This window comes from Mesoplodon densirostris, chromosome 8 (assembly GCF_025265405.1).
Source record: "Mesoplodon densirostris isolate mMesDen1 chromosome 8, mMesDen1 primary haplotype, whole genome shotgun sequence".
Taxonomy (NCBI): Eukaryota; Metazoa; Chordata; class Mammalia; order Artiodactyla; family Ziphiidae; genus Mesoplodon; species Mesoplodon densirostris.
Window position 1 is genome coordinate 1,188,781 of NC_082668.1, and position 21,202 is coordinate 1,209,982.

The following is a 21,202-nucleotide window of genomic DNA, read 5'->3' on the forward strand; positions in this document are numbered from 1 at the left end:
TATTTTATTCATAACCTTGTTATGTATATATTTGTATATTAACCAGGGATTATATTATCTGTAACTCATATGTGTTACCCAATTTTTCCTTTACTCTTTCCCCACTATCTTATTTAAGGAGTGTTGGTGGTGATTAATTTTCTAGTATAGTCTTTAGGCTGTAGTGTGTCCAAGCGGGGTGCCTCTGAACCAGAAGAGGAATCAACAAGCTCAGACACATGGGTGGTCACTGCATTGTTGACATGACCTTGGCTGCAGGATGTTAGGCTGGGACTCACTGCTATTGCTGAAACTGGGAGGCCAGTAAGGTAGGAGGTGGGTACGGACACTGAGACCCCCAAGGGTGCCCACATTGGGTGGTCTGTCACACAGCCTCGAACCCTCACTATGTGTCACAGCAGCTACAAGTCTGGAAACTGGGCCTTCACCAGCTGGATCCCATGTTGCGTTTTGTGATGGGACCAGTGTGAGGTTTTGGAAAGCCACTGTGGCTCGAGCAGGTGGCAGGCATGAGGTTCTGCCAGCAGCCCCCCAGAAGTCACCCACATCAGAGTGGCAGGCAGCCAGGAACAGGGTGGCGGGTCTCCATGACTCCTGTGCTTCCCCATCTCCTGACCTTGGCTCCTTGGCCTCCATCTCTCTGTAGTAAATGTGTTTCTGGCTAAAATTCCTCAAGTGGTTTTGATGTTCCTGACCAAGCTCTGTCTAATAAACCTGCTGACCAGGGGAGGAACGGTTCTCAGTTCTCTCCTCGGCGGACACACCCCTGCCCTACCGTCAAGGGGGGACAGAGACCTTCAGGAAGTTGCAGAAAATAAAAAATCCGTGGGACGTGAGGCAGGAGAGGACAGACCACCCTCCCGTCGGTGCATGAACTACCTCTTCCCACCCCGAGGCTGCAGGAGACGCCAAGCGCCCCGCTTTGGGGCTGGGCCGTCCTCAAGGGCTGACCCATTAGGGCTCAGTCGGGCCCTAGGGCTCCCCGGGCAGGCGGGACCACGACTGCAGGGCCTCCTCGTACTTCTGAAGCTGGGACCAGAAGCCCGGGTTGGGCTCGGCCACCGGGCGGGCGCTCTTCACAGTCTGCAAACGAGAGGCTTTGGCTAGACACCGCGCAGCGTTGGCTGCAAGCTCCACTGCATCCCCAACGCCCGGAGGCCCCGCCCCAACAAGCGGGCCCTCCTCGAAGCCCCGCCTCTTCCCGCCGGAAGCCCCGCCCACGAGAAAGTCCCGCCCTACCTGGAAGGCCTGCTCCCGCGTGAGGCCGCGATGACGCATGAGGTAGGCGGTGCAGACGGCGGCCGAGCGGCTGCGGCCGTTCTTGCAGTAGACGAGGCAGGCACCACCGGCGCGCAACGCGGCTTCCATGGCGGCACAGGTAGGCTCCAGGTGCGCCAGCAGATCCTCAGCCGGGTCGTCGAATACGGGCACGCGCAGCTCCGTCACGCCGGGTGCGCGGGGGCCGGGCTGCTGGCGCGAAACGTTGACGCACAGGGTGATGCCCGCGCGCGCCAGCAGCTGCGGGGCGGCCGCGGCCTTCGCGCTCCCGAGGAAGAGCGAGGGGGTGACGCGCACGAATGGCGGCGGGGCTGCCTTGGCGGCCCCGCGGCGTCCGGCTCCTTCCGCGTCCATGACCGGCCCTTGGGCCCCCAGCCCGGGTGTCTATTTTAGGCCGTCGGGAGGCCGGCTGGGCGCCCCCGGGTCCTAGAGGCCTCCGAGGGGCGCCCCTCCCCTTCCCGGGGCGGGCCCTGTAGTGGTTGTGCACGAGCGGGCACGCCCACGAAGCCCTGGCCGCCTCCTCATTGGCCAGGTCTAAACGGGAGAGGCCTCCTCTGATTGGCTGAGGCTGGGGGTTGCGGCCATTGGCTGGCCTGGTGGCCATCGGTAGAGTCTGATTGGCCGCAGTGAGGTGGGCGGGTTCGGGTTGCTGGGAGGAATGGGCCTCCCCTCGCTGGATACCAGAGCCCCGCAGGTTGCAAGCCGGGAGATCTGAGAGTAGCTGGTGCCTGTCCCCGCGAACGTAGAGGTTTCCAGCTGGTCGGGGCTCGGGGAGGTGCGCTTCTCAAGCTGTGACTGATGTGCAGAGGAGCAGGCGACCCCGTCACAGAGTCTCATCTGGGCACTGACCAGTATCCTCCGCATCGTTTTGTAGGTAGGCCCCTTAATAACTGCTTCTCTTACAACCGCATCGCCAGGTGAGGTGCCCTTTAGTATAGCTTTATGTATATTCCTTTTTGTTATCTGTTTCCTAATAAATCACCCTGTGTAATTTCTGCATTTTATTTTCCCTTTTATTGTAAAACATGGTTCATATAAAATAAAGTATTTACCGTTAGCTTTTCATCATTTTTTCATAGACCAATATTTTTGTTTTTATTTTTCTCAATTATTATTATTTTTTGCGTTACTACTGTAACTTTAAAGAATTAATACCCTTTAATTACACAGTTGCCATGTAAGAAGCCCTCTTCAGTAGATTATTCTGAGGTCCATTGTCTTTCAGGGGCCGGTTTCAGTGAAAAGTTAACTGTCTTCCAGTTCTGCATGCATCTAGTTATTGCCATTTCAATTCTATTCTAATAATATGAAAACATTTTTTCTGGTTCATCTGCATCATTTACTTAAGATTTGCGATCCGTTCTATCAGAAATTATTCTCCAGTACACCCATGCCCACCCCCACCCCCCCCCCACACACACAGAGTACTCAATAAACCTGACAAAATGAACCGATACAGTCTCTCTGGGTGACCTTGATTCTCTCCATTCTAGCCAAAGCCACCAAGCATTGGTAACTGTCAGATCTTTTTTGCTACCTGGGGCTCTCCCTTTAGCTAAAGATTCAAATGTTGGTGTGTAACCAGGTCTTCACTGGTCTTCACAGGTCCAGACATCACCTATGTAGAGGCCTTCTCAGCATCCATTTCCTTCTTCTGTGGCCTAAGGAAGGATTCTGACTTTCCTGGGATGGAATTCCCATTTTTCCCAGAGTTCCCGGGAGCCATCCAAGTAGGTGGAGATTCCCTGTCCCCCAGCTCCAGAATCGGGCTTCTGATTACGTCCAGTGAGTGACGCCTATACCCCCATGATTGCTTCAGGAAAGGGCTTGGGCTGCCATATGAACCAAAGAGGAAAGAGGGTCTTGGAAACCTCTGTCCTCTCCTTATGACCACAAAGGGAAGCCAGCCTTGGTTGAAAGCACAGCTGAAGAAACGGTCCTCGAAGATATTGTTGGACCACTGACGCAAACCAAACCTGAAGAGCCTCCAACTTCTGGACTGTTTGGTTTCCTGAGCCATCCAATCACCCTTTACTGTTGGATATTTGAGGTGGATTTTCTGTTCCAAGGCCTCTTAACTGCTAACCTCAGACTCCTTCACACCATTGAGTTAATGAATCGGTAACAAGTCATCCTGAGTATCTCAAATCCATTCTCTCCACCTTGATTGCTGTGTTTACCCTTCCAGCCTTCCTCACTGTAGCCGGAATATGCTTTTTAAAGCGGTGCTTTTCTGAATGTTGGTCCTGACTCAGCAAGTTGTGATCCGTTAGTGGGTTGTGAAATCAATTTTGTGGGTTATGACCTATATTTTATCTTTAGTAAAATGGTATAGAAAAGAATAGACTACATGAAAATATTAGGGTGCGTGCATGTAGCAGAGTGAGTTTTTCCTCATAATTTTTTGAGTTATGTTTGTACTGGCTCATGATATGAAATGGGGTATTACAATGGGTCCCAGGCAACAAGTCTTGAAACCTGTCAGAGCACACATCTGACTGCACCGCCCTCCTGTTTAAAAATGTCTTGCTGCTTCTGTTTTTAACCTGGCATTCAAGGCTCCTCCTGCTTTGTCCTGTCCATCATTCTTTCTCTCTGTTCCCTTGTCACCTACACATTGGCACTGACCATCTACCTCGACAGGGATTAAATTATGAGCCGCTGCAGCTGCTGACCTTCAACACCTCCTGACAGGGATTCAGGGCAGAGATCAGGAATGTGGCGCTCTGTACTCTAGGAAAAACTGGCAGAACAGTTCTTCAGATGGTTAGATATTTTCAGGAGAAGATTTCATGAGCCCGCTTCTTGCATCTCCTCTTATGTAGAAAAGCACTAAAATCCTTCATGGTGACATCTGCTCCTCGCGACGAGCAGAAAACTTCTGCAAAACATATGTGCTTGATTGCATGTACTCCCCCTTCACCAACATCACATCTGTACTGACCTCCCCGCTACCTGTTCAGAGCAGTTTCTCCGAGCTCTCTGAAATGCTGCCTCCTGGGGTATTGTCCTCATTTTGCCCCCCAAAAAACTTAACTCATAATTCTCAGGTTGTGCTTTTTCTTTTTTCAGTCGACACCACCTGCCCACCACACCATGGCTCAGTGGTTTTCAAAGCGTGGTCCAAATTTCAGCAGCATCTGGGAACTTGGTAGCAATGCACATTCTCAGGAGTCCACCTACTCAGGACCTGCTGAACTGGAAATCCTGGGAGTGAGACACAGGAAGCTGTGTGTTACCATGCCCTCCATGTGATTCCGATAAAAGATAAAAACGTAACCATCATTTAGTTGATCTAAAAAGTCATTTAAAGCAAGATTTTTACCCACTCCCTTAAACATTGTATTTTGACCTACTACCTGTCATGTATATCCACTCACTTTCCTCTGATGAGTCATGAGCACACATATACATCCGCTCACTTTTCCCTGTGGGTCAGCTGAGGCGTTACTCAGTGGCACTTGGTGCCCGGCCGTGACTTCTGGATTCCCTTGCTTTCCTTCATGTGAACTTAAAAGCACTTGAGAAGCGATCAGCCAGTAGAATCCTTTTGGAATTTTTAAAAATATTTTTTTACTCACAAATCTTTTACAGTGCCTCACATGCATCTAATTTGATTGCAATTTTTAAGTGGCTTTTGTTGACTTTTCAAAGCCTTCAACTGAATTTTAATAGAAATACCACTCTTCTTCCCCATGCACAAGTCATCAGCCATATTTCACTAAATTTCATAACTATGATAGCAGGTTCAGCTGGTATTTTCAGATTTGCTAACACCATCACCGGTCATTTGAACAGCTAACTTGCTGAAAGCCAGTCGTCTAAAGGTCAGTTTGCTGAACTACTAATTTGCTGATTTTTACCAAGTTTATTCACCAAAAGCTTTAAAAACTAATATTCTTGAATATTGTCGATGAATTTAATATATTTTTCCTATGAAAACATTCTTTTGGAATATACTCTTCAGCATCATTATAAGACTTGTATCAGTTTGTGGAAATAGGGCTTTTTAATCTTTGTATGCCTGGTTTTTAAAAATACCAGTGCATATATTCTTATGAACATAAGCAGAATTTCAGCATTTCATACTGCATTTTTTTCCAGTTTATAGAATTTTCCAGAACACCTTTTTTGGGCCACATGTTAGTATTTAGAATTGTTTCGCCAGCCTCAGGAAGTTGTCAGATTTGCTGAAACAAATAGTTTTAGCTGCTGTTCAGTCAGTCTTTTATTCTGGGTGATATGTGAGTTTCCTAGAGTCAATGTAACAAAGCATTACAACAAACCCATAGGCTGAAAACAATGGAAGTGTATTCTGCCCTCTGTGTTTGTGTCTCCAGATCTCCCTCTCCTTGTAAGGACACTAGTTGTTTGGTTTGGGGCACACCGGAATCCAGTCTGACATCTTCACTTGATTGCATCTGTAAAGACACTGTTTCTGTATAAGGTCATTTACAGGGGTTAGGACTTCAACTTACCTTTTTTTGGGGGGGGGGCACTGCTCAACTCAGCAGGTGGGATGGTTTAACAGGAAGTTTTAGTTGACTGCTTTTCTTTCTCTTTTCACAAACAAATTTTAAAGACAGCACGGTTTGTCTCTGCTTAGCTTCGCAAGCTGCAGTTGGAGCAAAGCAAAGACGGGACCTGAGGGGAAAGGATAAGAGGTAGAGAGGGGATCTAGGAACCAAGGTGGTGCTGGGGGGCTGAGAGGGGAGCAAGGGAGAAGAAAGAGGTGAATTGGGAGACAGATCGCAGGGTGGAGGAAGTGCCCCTGGAACCCTGGGATCCTGGCACAGCTGCCTTCCCACCACTCCAGCTCGTGGGGGAGGGCCTGGTCATCAGGTTTTCGTATCCCTTTCCCCTGTTCCAAGGGGCAGTCTGTGTCGAGAACCCCAACCCCTGCGCCTCCAGAGAGCCCCTCCTCGCTCGCCCTCCAGGAAGCCACAACTGCTTCAGTGGCAGAAAGGCCTCATGCTCTTTCCCACCCTTGTATTTTTGCACATACTAGTCCAGTTCCCTGAAATGCGCTCTCTCTTCTGTTGAGAGAGCTCCTACTCATCCTCTGAAACCCTACTTAGGAATCTTATCCCCATGAAGGTTTCCCCAGTGACCCCTCGGTCCAGACAGCTAACCCTTCTCTCCCAGTGACCCTCGGCACCTCCCTCACCTTGTTCCCCAACCAGGCTGTGAGCTCCCGCTCGGTGCCTTCCACAAACACTAACTGAACGGAAACGACCAGCTTTGGAGTCAGGCAGGGCTTGATCAAGTATTGGCCCTACCACGTCCTAGCACGTGACCATGGACAAGTTAATTTATTCCCTGTGCCTCAGTGTCCTCAGGTCTCACACGGGGCCTCTGCGTTCTTCCTGGGGGGCGTTGGGAGCTTTTAGCGCTATGTCCCCTGGGGAGCCCCTGACCCAGAGGCTGACCCGTCGTCCTCTGCTTGACTGCAAGATGGGTGTCTGAGGTGGAGACCGCCGGCCCAGGCTCAGCAAGCCGGGTGTGAGGGTCTGCAGGGCACCGGGTGCAGGTCGGGGTTGGCGGCGGGCGGTCGTGGCCCTGGGAAGGAGGAGCCTGCTGTCTGTGGCCCCAAAACGTGGACCTCCTTTAAGGTCGCAGGAGGTTCCTGTGGTTCTAGGGACACCCCTGGGGCGCTGGAGGTTGTTTCCCTGGGCGGTTCCAACAGGATCAGGGCGTCCGCCGTGTTAGGGGAGAGGGCCTTGTTCGTCTGAGGCCCATGGTGCTGTGGGCGGTTCTGGGGGCGCCTGCCAGGAACCCTGAGGGCGAATGTGGGTCCCCGGCTTTGCTCCCAGGTTCGAAGAGGAGAGACATGGAAGATCGTTATTCCTCAATCTCATATTACGAAATCCCAAATGCTGGCAATTCTGAAAACCAGGTGGAGGAGGGGGGCAGTGTGTCTGCTGCTGCCGGGACCCCGGAGAGCTCCATGCTCGGCACCAAAAGGCGTGGGAACCCTCCCCAGGGTTGTTCCTTCTGAGGGTGTGGGAGTCTGTCCTGGCCCCTCTCCTTGGCTTGTAGATGGCTGGCTGCTCTCTGTGTCTTATCATCATCTTCTCTCTGTGTGTCTCCCTGTGTCCAAACTTCCCCCTTGTAAAAGGACATCAGTCACATTGAGGTCACTTTCATAACCTCATGGTAGCTTGATCGCCTCTGTGAAGATGCCGTCTTCAGATACAGGCACACAGTCAGGTCCAGGGACTTAGAACTCCCAACATATGAATTTGGGTGGGGGGAGGGGGAGAGGAACACAATTCAACCCATAACTACAGGTAAGAAAAAGAAAAACCAATTCTGAGCTCCCAGACTTTATCGTTGTTGCATGTGTGTCTATCCTTCCTGGCTTCTTTCTACAGACGAATAACGATCTGGCAAAGAGAGATATTTGTGTTTGCAGCAGGCCAATCCTTTCTTCGTTGGGCAGGTGCTTTGTTAAGCCTCTGTGGCTCGTGGCTGGCATTTGAGGCTGGCTGGTGGAGGGGCTCAGTCTGAGGGTTCCCATGCGTGAGCAGCCCAGCCAGGCCATCAGCCTGACGGAGGCACAGGTCTATAGGCCAGAGACACCTAGAGAGCCCTTTAGAGTTGGGAAGGAGGTGGGGGTGGGTGTGAGGGGGTGAGAGGTGGGTCTACTTTTAAGTTAGTGCTTTCATCTAGCAAGAGCAGGAAAGAAGCAAACCTACCCTGGCACATGCTCCGCCCCCTGCTGTGCACCTGCCCATCCTGGCATCCTCCCATCAGTCTGTCCATCTTGCTAGTCAGCTTGCTGTCCCTCAAGCTGCTCTCAGATCCCTCCCCTGGCCCAAAGCTCCCTGTCCTTGTCCAGATGGAGTGTCAAGCCAAGGAGAGAGGCCAGGGGAGGGGTGCACTCTGGGCTGGGGGAGGAGACAAGGCCCCCCAGTGCACAGTTGGAGTGGGGCAGCCATTGGGCTCCAGGCAGTGGAGCTGGCCTGGGCTGGAGAGGGCTGCCTAGCCCGGGCTCCAGGGCACTGCAGCCGTTACCCTTGCCAGACAGACATGGCTGCACACTTAGTGCACTTTCCACTTCTCTGTGACCCTGGTGCCTCAGTTTCCCTCTCTGGAGAACAGGGATCGCTGTGCAATTGGCCTCGGGGGTTGCTGGTTGAAATAAGATGGTGTGTGGATCTCGGTACCCAGTGGCCCTGAGACCTTCAGCCAGCATCGGTCTCCCCTCCCCCTGCTCTTCATCTTCCTAGATTCATCCGGGAGGCCCCGGAGGGAGAAGAGGGGGAGCCCGAGGGTCCCCTTAGGGAGCAGGCCCTGAAGGAGGCCTACATCGAGCTTATCTAGGGTGTGCAGGATGGCAGGACGGCTGCATCTACCAAGGAGAGTTCGGCCTGGACATGAAGCTGGGATGCGGAGGATTCTCTCGGCCCGCGGGTGAGGCAGGTAGTTCCTGGTGCTCCCCTCTCCTGCCCGGTTCAGCCAGCCACGGCCTGTCCCTCTGCTTCTAAGAGGCACGTGCTGTGAGCTTGTAGATCCACCGATGGGAAGGATGCTAGGCAGACGTCCTTCCTATTTGAGAAACACCCAGAGAGACTTCTGAGATCACGTCTGGGGTTAGCCTGGGTGTCCACAGGCTGCAGCTCGGGAAACTGTGACTTCAGAAGATAAATTCTTATTCTAGGCAAATATTTTAGAATTGCGACTTACTGTCGTGAGTGGTATATTTGTATTGATGAAATTGCCTTGTGTTCAAGCTCAAACAGAAAAAGTGGATCTTCCGAAAGGTCAAAGTGCACTTTTGCGCCCCTGCAGCAGGCAGTGCCAGGACCTCAGTGGGGACTCTGAGGGGCCCGTGGCAGAAGCTGTTGGCGCCACCTGGCGTCCCCAGGAAGGTGGAGCAGCCATGCGTGTGGCAAACCCGGGGGTGTGCTGTGGCCTGGGGGCTTAGTGCGCCTCCCCCAGTGGGAAGCTGGCTTCTGAAGGCTTCCCAACAAGGTGTTGCATCCCTGCCAGCTGCACGTGTGCTGGTGGAGGATTCTGCCCTGCTTGCAGGGTTGTGTGGCTCAGTGGAGACTTAAGTGCATCTTTTGCTTGCAGATAATAAAAACCGTCTGGAGGCGCTGTAGGGGTGTGTGCGTTTGGGGGGGGGTTGGAAAAGCATCAGAGGGCAGGACACCTGGCACTGAAGCTCTTCTGGGAGGCCAGCGCTGGCTGGCACAACCTCCTAGGGGCTCTGCCCCTCTCTCTTCCAGGCTTGGTTCTGCCTCTGGGGCCTCGGTTCACCTGGTTTTGGTGCCCAAGGCTGGGGGACCTCGCCCAGCCCCTCACCGCCTGCACTTAGTCTCCCGAGTTCAGGGGAGAGCGGGGCAGGGAGGCGAGCGGGCGTCTTGGGCTGGAGCCTGGGGAGCGGTGGGGGCAGGGAGCGGGCAGCGGGAGCAGCAGCAGGCAGAGGCGGAGCTTCTGGGCCCCCCGCCCAGTCCCACCTGGAATGCGCCCCCAGCTCGGAGGAGCCTCCAGACCTCATGTGAGGACAGAGGCCGGGACCTGAGCCTGTGCTGAGCCTCTGCCAAAGAATGCACGGCATCGTGACCCCGATGACCCAAGCGTGGATTTTTGTTCAGCATCTGTTTCTTTAGTCCTTGGCTAGTTCCTCTTTTACCCAACACTGTGGTGTCCAGTGGCCAGACAGCCCACGTTCCCAGCTATGGTAGGTTGGGGCCCACTGACGGCTCCTCCTGGCCCCAGATCCTCGCCGTGCAGGGGGACCACAGCAGGTGGAGCTTTGTCACTGCCTGGGGGGACGTCTGGGTCCACCGAGCAGATGCTCCTGCAGCCATGGCAGCTCCTGAACCAGAGAGGCCAGGAGGACGAGAGGGCACGCAGGCCGAGAGCAGCGGCTTTAAACGTGTCAGCTGCCTTTGAGGAACGGGCCCAAGCGCATCAGTCTGGCTGGTCAGATGAGGCTCCGGCGCTGTGTGGAGGAAGGATGGAGAGGTTCCTCCAAAGCTGCGCCCTCCTGGGAGGGGACAGAAACCCGCTCTCCTGCAGGCGAACCTGAGGAGCCCCCGGGGGGTGGATTCTCCTTACAGCTCTACACAAATGGTCTGCAAAGTGGGACTTTTTTCGGTTGGGTAGACTCTGATAGGCGCCCCCCAAATCATACAAAGGGAATGACTGTGGGCAGCAGATGGGCCGTCCCCCGCCCGGCGCCTCACTGCTCACTGTGTCCCCGCACTGGCCAGGAGGAGTGACTGGCAGGACCAGGTCCCCCCACACGAGCCTGGAAAGGACCCTTGTAGGCGGCTGTGACTGCAAAGTCCACCTGCGGGGGTCACGCAACCTCAGGCTTGGCTGGATCCAGCGACTCTATCAGGCCCTCTCTCTCCCATCTCCACGTGGGCGGCCAAGTTTGACCTTATGCCGTCAGGCAGAAGGGGGTGGTGTCGGTGTCACTCCTTCCTGCAAGAGAGAAAGGGCCCTAGTGGACACTGGTGAGAGTCGGGGATGCGTCCCGTGGCCAAACCCAAATCAAGGCTGGAGGCGGGGATTGGGAGCCCTTCGCTTCGCCAGGCCTGGTCACGTGTGCCAGGGTCTGGGGTCAGTCCTCCATCCACCTGTGGGGACTCGTCTCCGTCACCAGAGGAAGATAAGGGGCGCTAAGCAGGCCGCAGTCACCGTCCCGCAGGCGCAGGGTGGCCTGTGAGCACGGCCGCCGGCCGCCTGAGTGCCCAGCCTGCCTGCTTCTGGCAGAGAAGGCGGCTGTCTGACTCGCATGAGAGTCAAGTCTAGTGACTGAAAAGTGCTCGGAATGGACATGGCGCTCTGTTTTCCTCCTGGGGCCCCGGTAGAGGGTAACCTGCACCACACTTCCCCCCCGCCCGGGGCTCGGGACTGGAGCACAGACGGCCCACGTCCATGGCCTCAGGAGCGAGCAGTCTTAAGTCAGGGCCACGCCTAGCGGCCCCCCACTCGCTGGGCCAGCCTGCTGCCATGGACCTGAGCGGGGGCGACGGGGTGAGAGCGGAGCCTGGCCTGGGGCTCCCGAGTGGAGACAGCTCCCACCCAAACCTAGGCAGTGCCGACACCTCCCCAGACTCCCCCGCCTGAGCCGGGCAGGAGGGAGCGTGGCTATCGGGGGGCCGAGCGCCTGGCACCCACTCTGGATGACCTGGGTGACCCCTGGCACTTGAGGGGGGCCTGGTGGCCGGCCCTCTGTGAGCCGAGTGCAGCCCCACAGTCCCCGTTCACTGCGGCCCAGGCCTGGAGGCTCAGCTGGGAGGGCATTCCGGAAGGTTCTGGGGCGGGGCGGGGAGGCTCCTCCAACAGAGCCTCTACGGAGCTCTCTGTTCACAGTCCTACCACGGGCAGTTCTGCTGGGACCACCGCCACGGCCTGGGCACCTACGTGTGGCCGGATGGCTCCAACGCCACCGGCACGCTTTACCTCGGCGCCCGAGAGGGCTACGGCACAACGTACCTGAAGGAGAGGCTCTTCCAGGCGAGGGGACGGCCCTGGTGTTCAGGCCACTGGACAGCAGCACAGGCGCTCCCGGGGAAGATGGTTTATTTGACGAGAAGTAGCTTTCTTGGTCTTAGTGAGTATAATAGTATCATCGTAAGGCACAGTCATGAGGTGCGTGAAAAGAAAATGAAAACAACAGGAGAGGAAAATGAAAGCTGGTCGTTGTTCTGCTCCCTGGAGCAGGGATGCGCTAACAGCACATTGTGTATCCTTGGGTTGAACAGTAACTTGGGCTTCCCCGGTGGCGCAGTGGTGGAGAGTCCGCCTGCCGATGCAGGGGACGCGGGTTCGTGCCCCGGTCTGGTAGGATCCCACATGCCGCGGAGCGGCTGGGCCCGTGAGCCATGGCCGCTGAGCCTGCGTGTCTGGAGCCTGTGCTCTGCAACGGGAGAGGCCACATCAGTGAGAGGCCCGCGTACCGCAAAAAAAAAAAACAAAAAAAAACAAAACAGTAGACTCACCGAAAATAGTCACCTTTGTACACGTAAACTGGCTCAGTCTACACTTATTGCTTTGAAACTTGCCCTTTTTCCTGGAGAAGATTCCTGGTTTTGCAAATAGAGATACCTCCCCCGCCCCCATCTTATTCATTCCAGTAAAAGCCACCCACTTTAGCATACCGTTCTGGAAGTTTTGACAAGCATAGAGCTGTGTGACGACTACCACAGTCAAGGTGCAGAACAGTCCCAGCGGCCCCAGAACATTACCCCGTGTGCCTTTGGAGCAGGTCTGCCCTCCCACCCCCAGCACCCAGCTGTCGCGTTTTTGCCTATAATTTTGCCAGGTCATAAGATTGTCATCTGTGTCTTCTGTGTTTATGGTTTTAGCTCTTACCTGTAGGTCTGTGTTTGAGTTGATTTTTGTGTTTCGTGTGAAGTAAGGCTCCCTCCTCCTCCTGCACGTGTGAATGTCCAAGTGTTCCAACTCCATCTGCTGAAAAGACTCACCTCTCCACTGCCTAGCCTTTGCATCTTTGTGAAAAATCACATCTGGAAACTATAAAGCGTCGGTGAATGTAAGGGATGATTATTGTTCGTAATGGTTGGCTTTTTTTTTTTTTTTTTTTTTTTTGAGTTGTAAGAAAACTTAGCAATTGCCTGATCCTTGGATTTTGAACCTGGGAACCTTGGATTGGAGGTGTAGATTCCCAAACTCCCTGAAATTGTGTGCAGAAATTAGTGGGAATGGGCATTTTAGGGGAATGAGGATCCATCACCAGCAAGTTCTCAGAGGGGGCTGTGACCCAGAAGAGTTAAGAACCACAATTGCTTTGTCACAAGGAGGAAACTGAGGCCTAGATGTCATTTGGGACCTGTCACTACCAGTTTGAAATCTCTGTTGAATCCCTGGAATATGTGAGCTGTTCTCTGCATAGTGGATATTCAGGGTAACGACACTCCACTGTACGGCTTCTATTCTGAGTCTTTTCACCATGGGTTGCCTGAAGGGTGGTTGACGCATATGGTACGGTGGCCCCCAATATAAAGCAGCTGAAAGAAGGAGTGGATGTGTTCTCTAGGGTCAAGAAGGCTGTTTCATCTTTGGGCCAACAACTTATCTTCTGGTGCCTGCCGACCTTTCTGACTGTTTCACTGCCCATTTTCCGTGACCACGGTTGCCATCGTTGCTTGCTTCTATTTTATATTCTTAGTTTGTGTGGTTGGTAGTGAGCAGGCTTAGTTTTAAACGGTGCTGCCAAGTCCAGCTAATTAACGGTGCAGGTGGGTTTTTAGCAAGCTGGCTGACTGGACAAACTGAACCATGCATGGAATTCCTGAAGATGTTTGGGGGTTCGTCTTTATTAATTGAAGGTTAACATTCTCTGACAACTTTTGTTAGAACTTCGGCTGAACCTCAAAATCAGGTTGCAAGTGTTTCAAACCTTAACTTTTTCCCGGCCTGCTTTGTGTATTTGCTTTGCTTGCAAGTGTGTTTACTCAGATGGCCAAAAGGCCAGTCTTTGCTTCTTTGTTAATTGTCAGCTGCTTTTATCAAACTCCAGGCCATTATCCAGCAAACGCCAGAGAAATGTTTGAACACTTGGATTTCAAACATTTTTTTCAGTTTGTGGAGTGGTGCTTACCAGTGGTACAGTTCTAAGCAAGCAAACACAAACCCACGTAAGTGTTTTGTCTGTTAGGTATTAGCCGGTTCTGCTATTTCATACAAACATCTGGAAAAAATCCATTGGCTGTTCTCTTTACCTAGAGGGCAGAGACAAAGGATCTCAGTTCCAGAGAAGTGACTGTTTTGGAGAAAGATGTGTTGGTCTTTTAGCTCTTTTGTAATTAAATCTGGATGTATCTCAGAAGAATCTTAAGACTGTGGTGATAAGATGCTTACCTCAGGAGAAAGGAGGAAAAAAACAACTGGAACCCAAAGCTTGAAATTCTGTGACAAAACATGAGCTGTCCAGGATAGGAGGTTGAAAGGGTTTCACTACAGCGTTCTGCTCTCGCTGGAACAGATGTCTTTCAGTGTAGTCACGGTGTGGACTCCAGATTTCCAGATTTTCAAGAACTGGATCTGGGACCTGGAAGAGATTATCAAAGTGTGGCAGGAACTTGGGAGCTGGATTTTTTTAGTTTTGAATTTGGGGACTGTTGTCCTTGCTCTGAGCAAAGAGACCATGACAGCTGCGCTGTTACTGGGCATCCGGAGACCCGAGGTTTCGCCAGACCCTCAGTGCAGACGCTGGCGAGGCTCCACCCAAAGGGAGCTCTGCCTACAGATCTGACACCTGGAGTTTTGCCCATGGTGATTCTACCACCTTACTACTGAAGAAGACATCATTCCAGTGGACCACTGTGACCCAGGAGGCATCCAGCGAATCATCATGATGTGGCCTTCACCTCCACTCCTGTCCTGTTCTACCCAGATTCGGCACAGCCCTTTGTAGGGAAGTCAACTCCTCAAGCCAAATAGCTGAAGCTATTTTATCACAACAGAGGCTCAGTTTCTTCCATGAGTGTGCATTGCGTTTCTTCAGTTAAAGCCTTCAGAGACACATAATAAATTTGGACCAGGGGATTTTTAGTTATCAGCACTGTCTGAAGCATGGCAACATCTTTTTGAGAACCACATCGGACCATGCCCCACTATCTTAAATGACTGAAATTCAGGAAATATCTAACCTGCACCCCATTCTTTTTCTGTGTCAAATCTGTAGTAGCCTGCTGAATGAGTAAGCAGATATTCTGACCCACTGGGATTAAAACAAAGGCACAGGGCTTCCCTGGTGGCGCAGTGGTTGAGAGTCCGCCTGCCAATGCAGGGGACGCGGGTTCGTGCCCCGGTCCGGGAGGATCCCACGTGCCGCGGAGCGGCTGGGCCTGTGGGCCATGGCCGCTGAGCCTGCGCGTCTAGAGCCTGTGCTCTGCAGCGGGGGAGGCCACGACAGTGAGAGGCCCGCGTACCACAAAAAAAAACAAACAAACAAACAAAAAAAAAAACAAAGGCACAGTGAACTCACAGCATCTTCTTTGGGATTACTCAGGAACCAGAACTTTTCACACAAATGGAAGAAATTCTACCAAAGAATCCGTTTACCTAACAGCATCTCACAAAGCTCCAATCAGATTCCACAAAAGGCCTCTTGATACATCCAGCACTTTGTGAGCAGCTTATTCTTGTTGTTAAACCAATTCGATGGTTGGTCTTCCAAAGGCTTTGTGGCCATGAAGCCCTTAGAATGAAAACTTTATGGAAGCCCAGAGTAAAGGTGAAGCTGCTCTGGAGGAAGCAGAAGTGGGGGCCTGCAACCTGCCACAAGCATCTTACTTTACCACCATGGCGACATCTAAGGAGACTTCTTTACAACAACTGGAATTCTTCAGAACACAGTTTGAAAACCACTGCCCTAGACAACAGTATGTTCGACCTGAATGGCATTCTGTCCTGTACCTCTACCCAACACCGCCCATGTTCTGTTGATGCTGAACATTCTTAGGAATTCTTACTGTGGGTAAACTCAGAAAAGTGCAAGAAGATGGGCATATCTTTGCCCCCCAGAGTAGTCACATGGGCTGAAGGTGGTATCAAATGGACATAGAGTAATAGCCCTCTACCTGCAGATAGACTTCCAGTGATTCCTGGATTTGATATAGTCAGAGAGCAATTCATACATACTCTACACTGACAAACCCCCTTACCCAGCTTCTTTCACAAACACCAGATGCTCTAGTGGTGCTTGAGATACATGGCCTTGAAGTCTTGATCCTTCTTGGATACATGAATCACCAGGTATTGAAGCTGGTGTTGATGTCGTCTCATTGAGGCCATATTAGACCAGCTGTACATTGGACCTCCCATCCTCAGCCATGGTACTCTACTTTGTGTGCAAGGGATAACCATAAACGATGAAAGCAGAGTTCAAAGCCTGGCAGCATTACCTAAAAGGGTACCAGGTTATTATTCATCTTCTCAAACTATGTCACTGTCACTCAACCAGTGGCAGTTACACTACTTCTTGGTTTTTATTCAGTTTAACTGCTGTTTCCAGGATAAATGAACTAATAACTTTTTTTTTTTTTTTTTTTTCGGTATGCGGGCCTCTCACTGTTGTGGCCTCCCCCGTTGCGGAGCACAGGCTCCGGACGCGCAGGCTCCGGACGCGCAGGCTCAGCGGCCATGGCTCACGGGCCCAGCCGCTCCGCGGCATATGGGATCCTCCCAGACTGGGGCACGAACCCGTATCCCCTGCATCGGCAGGCGGACTCTCAACCACTTGCGCCACCAGGGAGGCCCCTCGAACTAATAACTTTTGAAAAATCGCTAAAACAATTCCTCCATCACTGGCATATCTGCCTATTCTCCAAAATTATGAATACTCAGCTCTAACTACATGTAATACCTGATCCACAAGAGACAATCTCTGAACATCCTTTCTCGTGTGTGTGATTTAAAATGTGGCCATTTTGAACATTTTCTTCCAGCCAATGAGAGATTTTAAGATGGGTCTTCTGATGTCTGGTACCATTAACTGTTGGTGTTAATGATGTTTGGAGGTAGGCCTTTTGACCAGGCCATGATGGCTTACTTGGTGGGCATCTCAAATTGCGTATCATCTACCTTTTTGCTGGAAATGTAGACTGACTTGAAATCTACAAAGCCTGCAGCTAAAAAATTTTTTTCCTTTTTTTTTTTGCGGTACACGGGCCTCTCACTGTTGTGGCCTCTCCCGTTGCGGAGCACAGGCTCCGGATGCGCAGGCTCAGCGGCCATGGCTCACGGGCCCAGCCGCTCCGCGGCATGTGGGATCTTCCCGGACCGGGGCACGAACCCGTGTCCCCTGCATCGGCAGGCGGACTCTCAACCACTGCGCCACCAGGGAAGCCCTGTTTTGTGATTATGGAAAAATATGTTTTTTCCAAGTCAAATCCGGCAAGCAGGGTCCACCCCGAGGAGTCTCTTCTCTTCCTTCTTGGCCCCTCCCTGGTCCTTGGTGATCACCTTTGTAGTTTTATCTTTGTGTTTACAAATGATGGGCAAGCGTGCACACACGATCCACCCCGCAGGCGGTGCGCTGGGCGCCCTGTCCGCCACCTGCAGTTACACCTGGTCCCAGAGGCAGCCTTGCCCTGTCCCAGCGACTCCGGAAGGACTGATGACGCGGGGCTTCCCTGAGTCTCTGGTGCAGCCTTCCTCACTGAGGGTTCCACGTTTTTGCCGGGGATCTTCGGGGTGCATTCCTAGAAGTGGGATTGTTTGGTCAAAAAGAAAATGCATATTAAGAAGAAGTTTTAAGCCAATGGTGTTTTGCTTCCTGTGGACATCTCCTTTATTTAACCGTCGAGGTTCCTGGTGTTACTCTTTGCTGTTCACATACACTTGTGAATATATTACAGCACTGATGAGCTGGGATTACTTCCTGTGACAGACTCCTAGGAGTGGGGCTTCTGGGGCAGGGGTAGGAGCTCCTTTGGGCTCCACAGACCTGGGGGGCAGCCACTTTTCCAACCACCTGCCTCCCTGCCCGTGCCCCCTTTTCATGCCCCACCTCCAATCTTTCTTCCAGGCTCCCACCTCCTCTGGGACACTCCGGAGCTTCCCGGATGAACGAGCACCGCCCCCCTCCACCAACCACTTTCACAGACTCTGGTGGCATTTCTCGCCCGTCGCCGTTCCCGTTCCACAGCTTCTCCCGGAAACACCCGCCGCCCCAGCCCAAGCCTTTGCACCATGAGGTCATCCTTGCACGTTTTATTCCTTCATTTCATTTTCTGCCTCTTGGTCTGGACTGCCAGCTTCTTGTGGGCACGGCCTTATCCCCACGGTGCCCAGCCCCAGGTTTGAAGCCAGAGATGCTCCATGGGCCTGCTGAACGACGGAGAGCCCCAAGAGCAGGGCTCACAGGTGAGGGGTGAGGACACAGCTCCAGGGGGTGACATGTGTGTCCCCAGTTTCAGGCCTCCGTGCCTTTGCCTGGGCGTTTCCTCTGCCCACCCGGAGACCTCCAGGCACCCTTCAACACCACTGCAGGGAAGGTGCAGCCGCTCCTCCCCGCCGTGCTCCCTGCACGGAACTCTTGTCCCCGGGCTCCCTTGCCACTCAGAGCTTCTCCCCGAGGCCCTCCTGGCTCTCCCCGCTCCTCACGTCCTCTGCCCGGCACTGACACCGCCGTCCCCAGCAGAAGCATCAGAAAGGCCCAGCGATGGCTGCACTCTGCTGGGTTCACGGGGAGCAAGGCTGAGCTGCTCTTCCTCTTCTTCCTCCTCGGCTCACACCTGCCGGAGTCTGACTCGGCGCCTGGCGCTTCTACCCCGAGTGCTGCTGTCCCAGCCTGGTGGGTGCCTGGGCTGGGCCCACCATGTTAGAGGAGCAGGGGCTGCCCTGAAACTAGCCCATGCTCGGCATCCCCGACAGGCTTCCCTCGTGAGACCCTCAGTCACGCGCTGCCTTCAGTGCTTTTGTCCTCCATGCGTCCATTCCGACCCTGTGCCTGGTGCATCCTCAGCCTCAGTAAATCTTTGTTGATTGAGTGAATACATTTCTTAGGAAGATGCTTTCTTCTTTTGATTTTAAGAAACTGGTCTCAGAGTATAGGCCCTGCTGAATATTCCCTTTTGCCCTCTGAATGTTGTCCTGCAGGGGCTGTACAAAGCAGTTGAACGGTTCGGGCCGGGCGTCGAGACCTACCCAGACGGCAGCCAGGACGTGGGGCTGTGGTTCCACGAGCACCTCATGAAGCTGTGCGTGGAGAGGCCCGGCAGCTTCTCCATCCGCAGCTACCCCGAGTTCTCGGGCTTTGTCGCGCACATGCCTGCCGGAATCACCCTCTCAGATGAGGAGAAGCTGGAGTGGGCCCTGCAGGAGGGGCGGGACCCGTTCTCCTACGACCGTAAGCGGTTTCTTCTGAACGACGGCCTCACTCTGCCTCCAGGAACGCACATCTGCTCCGCTGGCGACAGCCATCTGCCCGTGACGTCCTCTTTCCGCAGAGACTTGGATGCCCGCATCTCTCTCAACGACATCCCTCCGTTTGCTGAGGACGGAGAACCCTGGTTTATCAAAAATGAGACCCCTCTGATGGTCAAAATCCAGAGGCAAGCTTACAAGTTCAGGTAATCAGGCCCATCTTCATTCCTCATCCTCACGCCTGGAAGGCCCTCCTGTCCTCTGACAGGTGCGCACTCAGGCCTGGGTTCCTGAAGGCCTCTGGCGCCTGGCCCAGCAACTGTCGGCGTGTTTTGCCAGACTGATCTTGTTTGACTGACTGATGCAGCCCAGTGATGAAGGGGGAGGTGGGGAGCCTGGCCTGGGAGCTGGAACGCACTGCCTGAGTGCCCAGGGCTGAGGGGGAGCAGGGCAGGAGGAGGCCAGGAGGCTGGCTGGGCCTCTGGCTTTTCCAAAGATGGCTGGGGAAAGATGGAGCTTCTCTGTTGGTCTCCAAAGATCCCCCCCTCACGCCCCTACAGCTCTGGGAAAGTTAGCAGCCCCTTGAAGAAAACTTATCTTTTAAGTTACAATTTTCGAGAATATTTTAATCCCTTTCCTAAACTTTGTCCTCAGATATCTGTGAACTATTTTAGAATGCATGTTTTGTGAGCACAAGTGCCTCCTTATCCATGCATCCATCTACCCATCCATCCATCCATCCATCTGTCCGTCCATCCATCCACCCATTCATCCATCTATCCATCCATCTATCCATCCACCCATCCACCCATTCATCCATCCATTCATCCGTCCATCCATCCACCTACCCATCCATCCATCCATCCACTCATTCATCCATCTGTCCATCCATCCATCTATCCATCCACCCGTCCACCCATTCATCCATCTATTCATCTGTCCATCCATCCATCTGTCCATCCATCCATCCACTCATTCATCCATCTGTCCATCCATCCATCCATCCATCCATCCACCCATCCACCCACCCACCTGTCTACCCATTCATTCACCTGTTCATCCATCCATCCATCCATCCATCATGCAAACATCAGCTGAGCCTATAATTGCTGATGATTGTTGAGTACAGAAGCCACCATTAATCCACAGGTTCTTGACTGTGAAGGAGGTTGTGTGCACACAGGAGGCCCCATGTGTGGTGAGCAGGCCGTGGGACTTGCATGTTCTCTACTCAAAAAGAAAAGTGAATGAGCAGAGATGGGGTGTGGGTGCTTGGTGTTGAGTGCCAGACCCATGTGTGTGCCTGGCCTCCCTCCCACCCAGACGCCTTCTGTGAGAGCCCCTTTCCCAGAGCACATGGGTAAATCATGATGCATGGGGTCTACTTGCAGCTGTTCCTGCCAAGGGAAGATGCTTACTTAGCCAGAGCATCTTCACCTGTGGGCAGCATGTCCCATGGTGGCCAGCTAGCAGTGGGGACCCAGGGCTCAGGGTGCCCCAGGAGCGGACTGCAAGCAGGGAGAAGAGGGCCAGGGTGGTGCCGGGCCAGGCATGAGAGAGGAAGTGTGGAAGGGAGGGTGGGCCCCCTTGGTGGCAGGGGTTGGGGTTCCAGAGCCGGTCTGCCACCACTGAGGCTCCCTGTGCCACCAGGAATAAGAGGGCTCACACCAGCTGGAACATGGGCTCCATCCTGGAGGGGAAGTGGAGTGGCTTCACGCGCCACGGGCCTAAGGAGCGGCTCTCCAAGGAGATGATCCTGAAGGCCCAGGAGGGGAATTACGACTGGATTTACGGGATCCTGAGGGACAACCTTGCCAACCCCGATGCGGCCGGCGCCAAGGGCTACACAGTGCTCGCTGTGGCTGCTGTGAGTCCTCCCCCGCCCAGCAGGCTGCAGGGTGACCTTGCAGGAGCGCTGACCTAGAGGGTCCTGGGAGATGGGTCCCTCGCATGGGTGCAGCTGTCCCCTCTCCCCTTGCCGCCCTGTGAAGCCCCCAAGTGGGATGGATGTACGGGGTCAGATGGGATACGGGTAGGGGCGGCGTGCCTTCCCCAGGCGCAGCTG

The 21,202-nt window shown here is 53.4% G+C and overlaps 2 protein-coding genes across 13 annotated transcripts in view; one reads left to right on the plus strand and one right to left on the minus strand.

The window, feature by feature from the left end:
* On the minus strand, positions 1-1,743 carry DUSP28 (dual specificity phosphatase 28). The gene is made up of 2 exons (XM_060106544.1): positions 1,240-1,743; positions 1-1,083 (listed from the first exon to the last, which is right to left on the minus strand). Exons 1-2 carry the CDS (start codon positions 1,630-1,632, stop codon positions 973-975), a joined length of 504 nt encoding a protein of 167 aa, XP_059962527.1. The 5' UTR covers positions 1,633-1,743; the 3' UTR covers positions 1-972.
* The window catches only part of ANKMY1 (ankyrin repeat and MYND domain containing 1), a 27,506-nt gene continuing 7,522 nt past the window's right edge, over positions 1,219-21,202 (plus strand). For 3 of the 12 annotated variants that reach the window (XM_060106541.1, XM_060106543.1, XM_060106533.1), the window contains exons 1-4: positions 1,219-1,389; positions 17,798-17,966; positions 18,871-19,343; positions 20,788-21,004. In XM_060106541.1, coding sequence (XP_059962524.1) covers positions 1,367-1,389; positions 17,798-17,966; positions 18,871-19,343; positions 20,788-21,004 — 882 coding nt within the window. In that variant the 5' untranslated portion in view covers positions 1,219-1,366. Of the gene's footprint in view, positions 1,390-1,972; positions 2,153-2,883; positions 3,400-4,350; positions 5,189-17,797; positions 18,136-18,870; positions 19,344-20,787; positions 21,005-21,202 lie in introns of those variants that run through there. The other 9 variants (XM_060106537.1, XM_060106535.1, XM_060106536.1 and 6 more) reach the window with 9 other exon arrangements.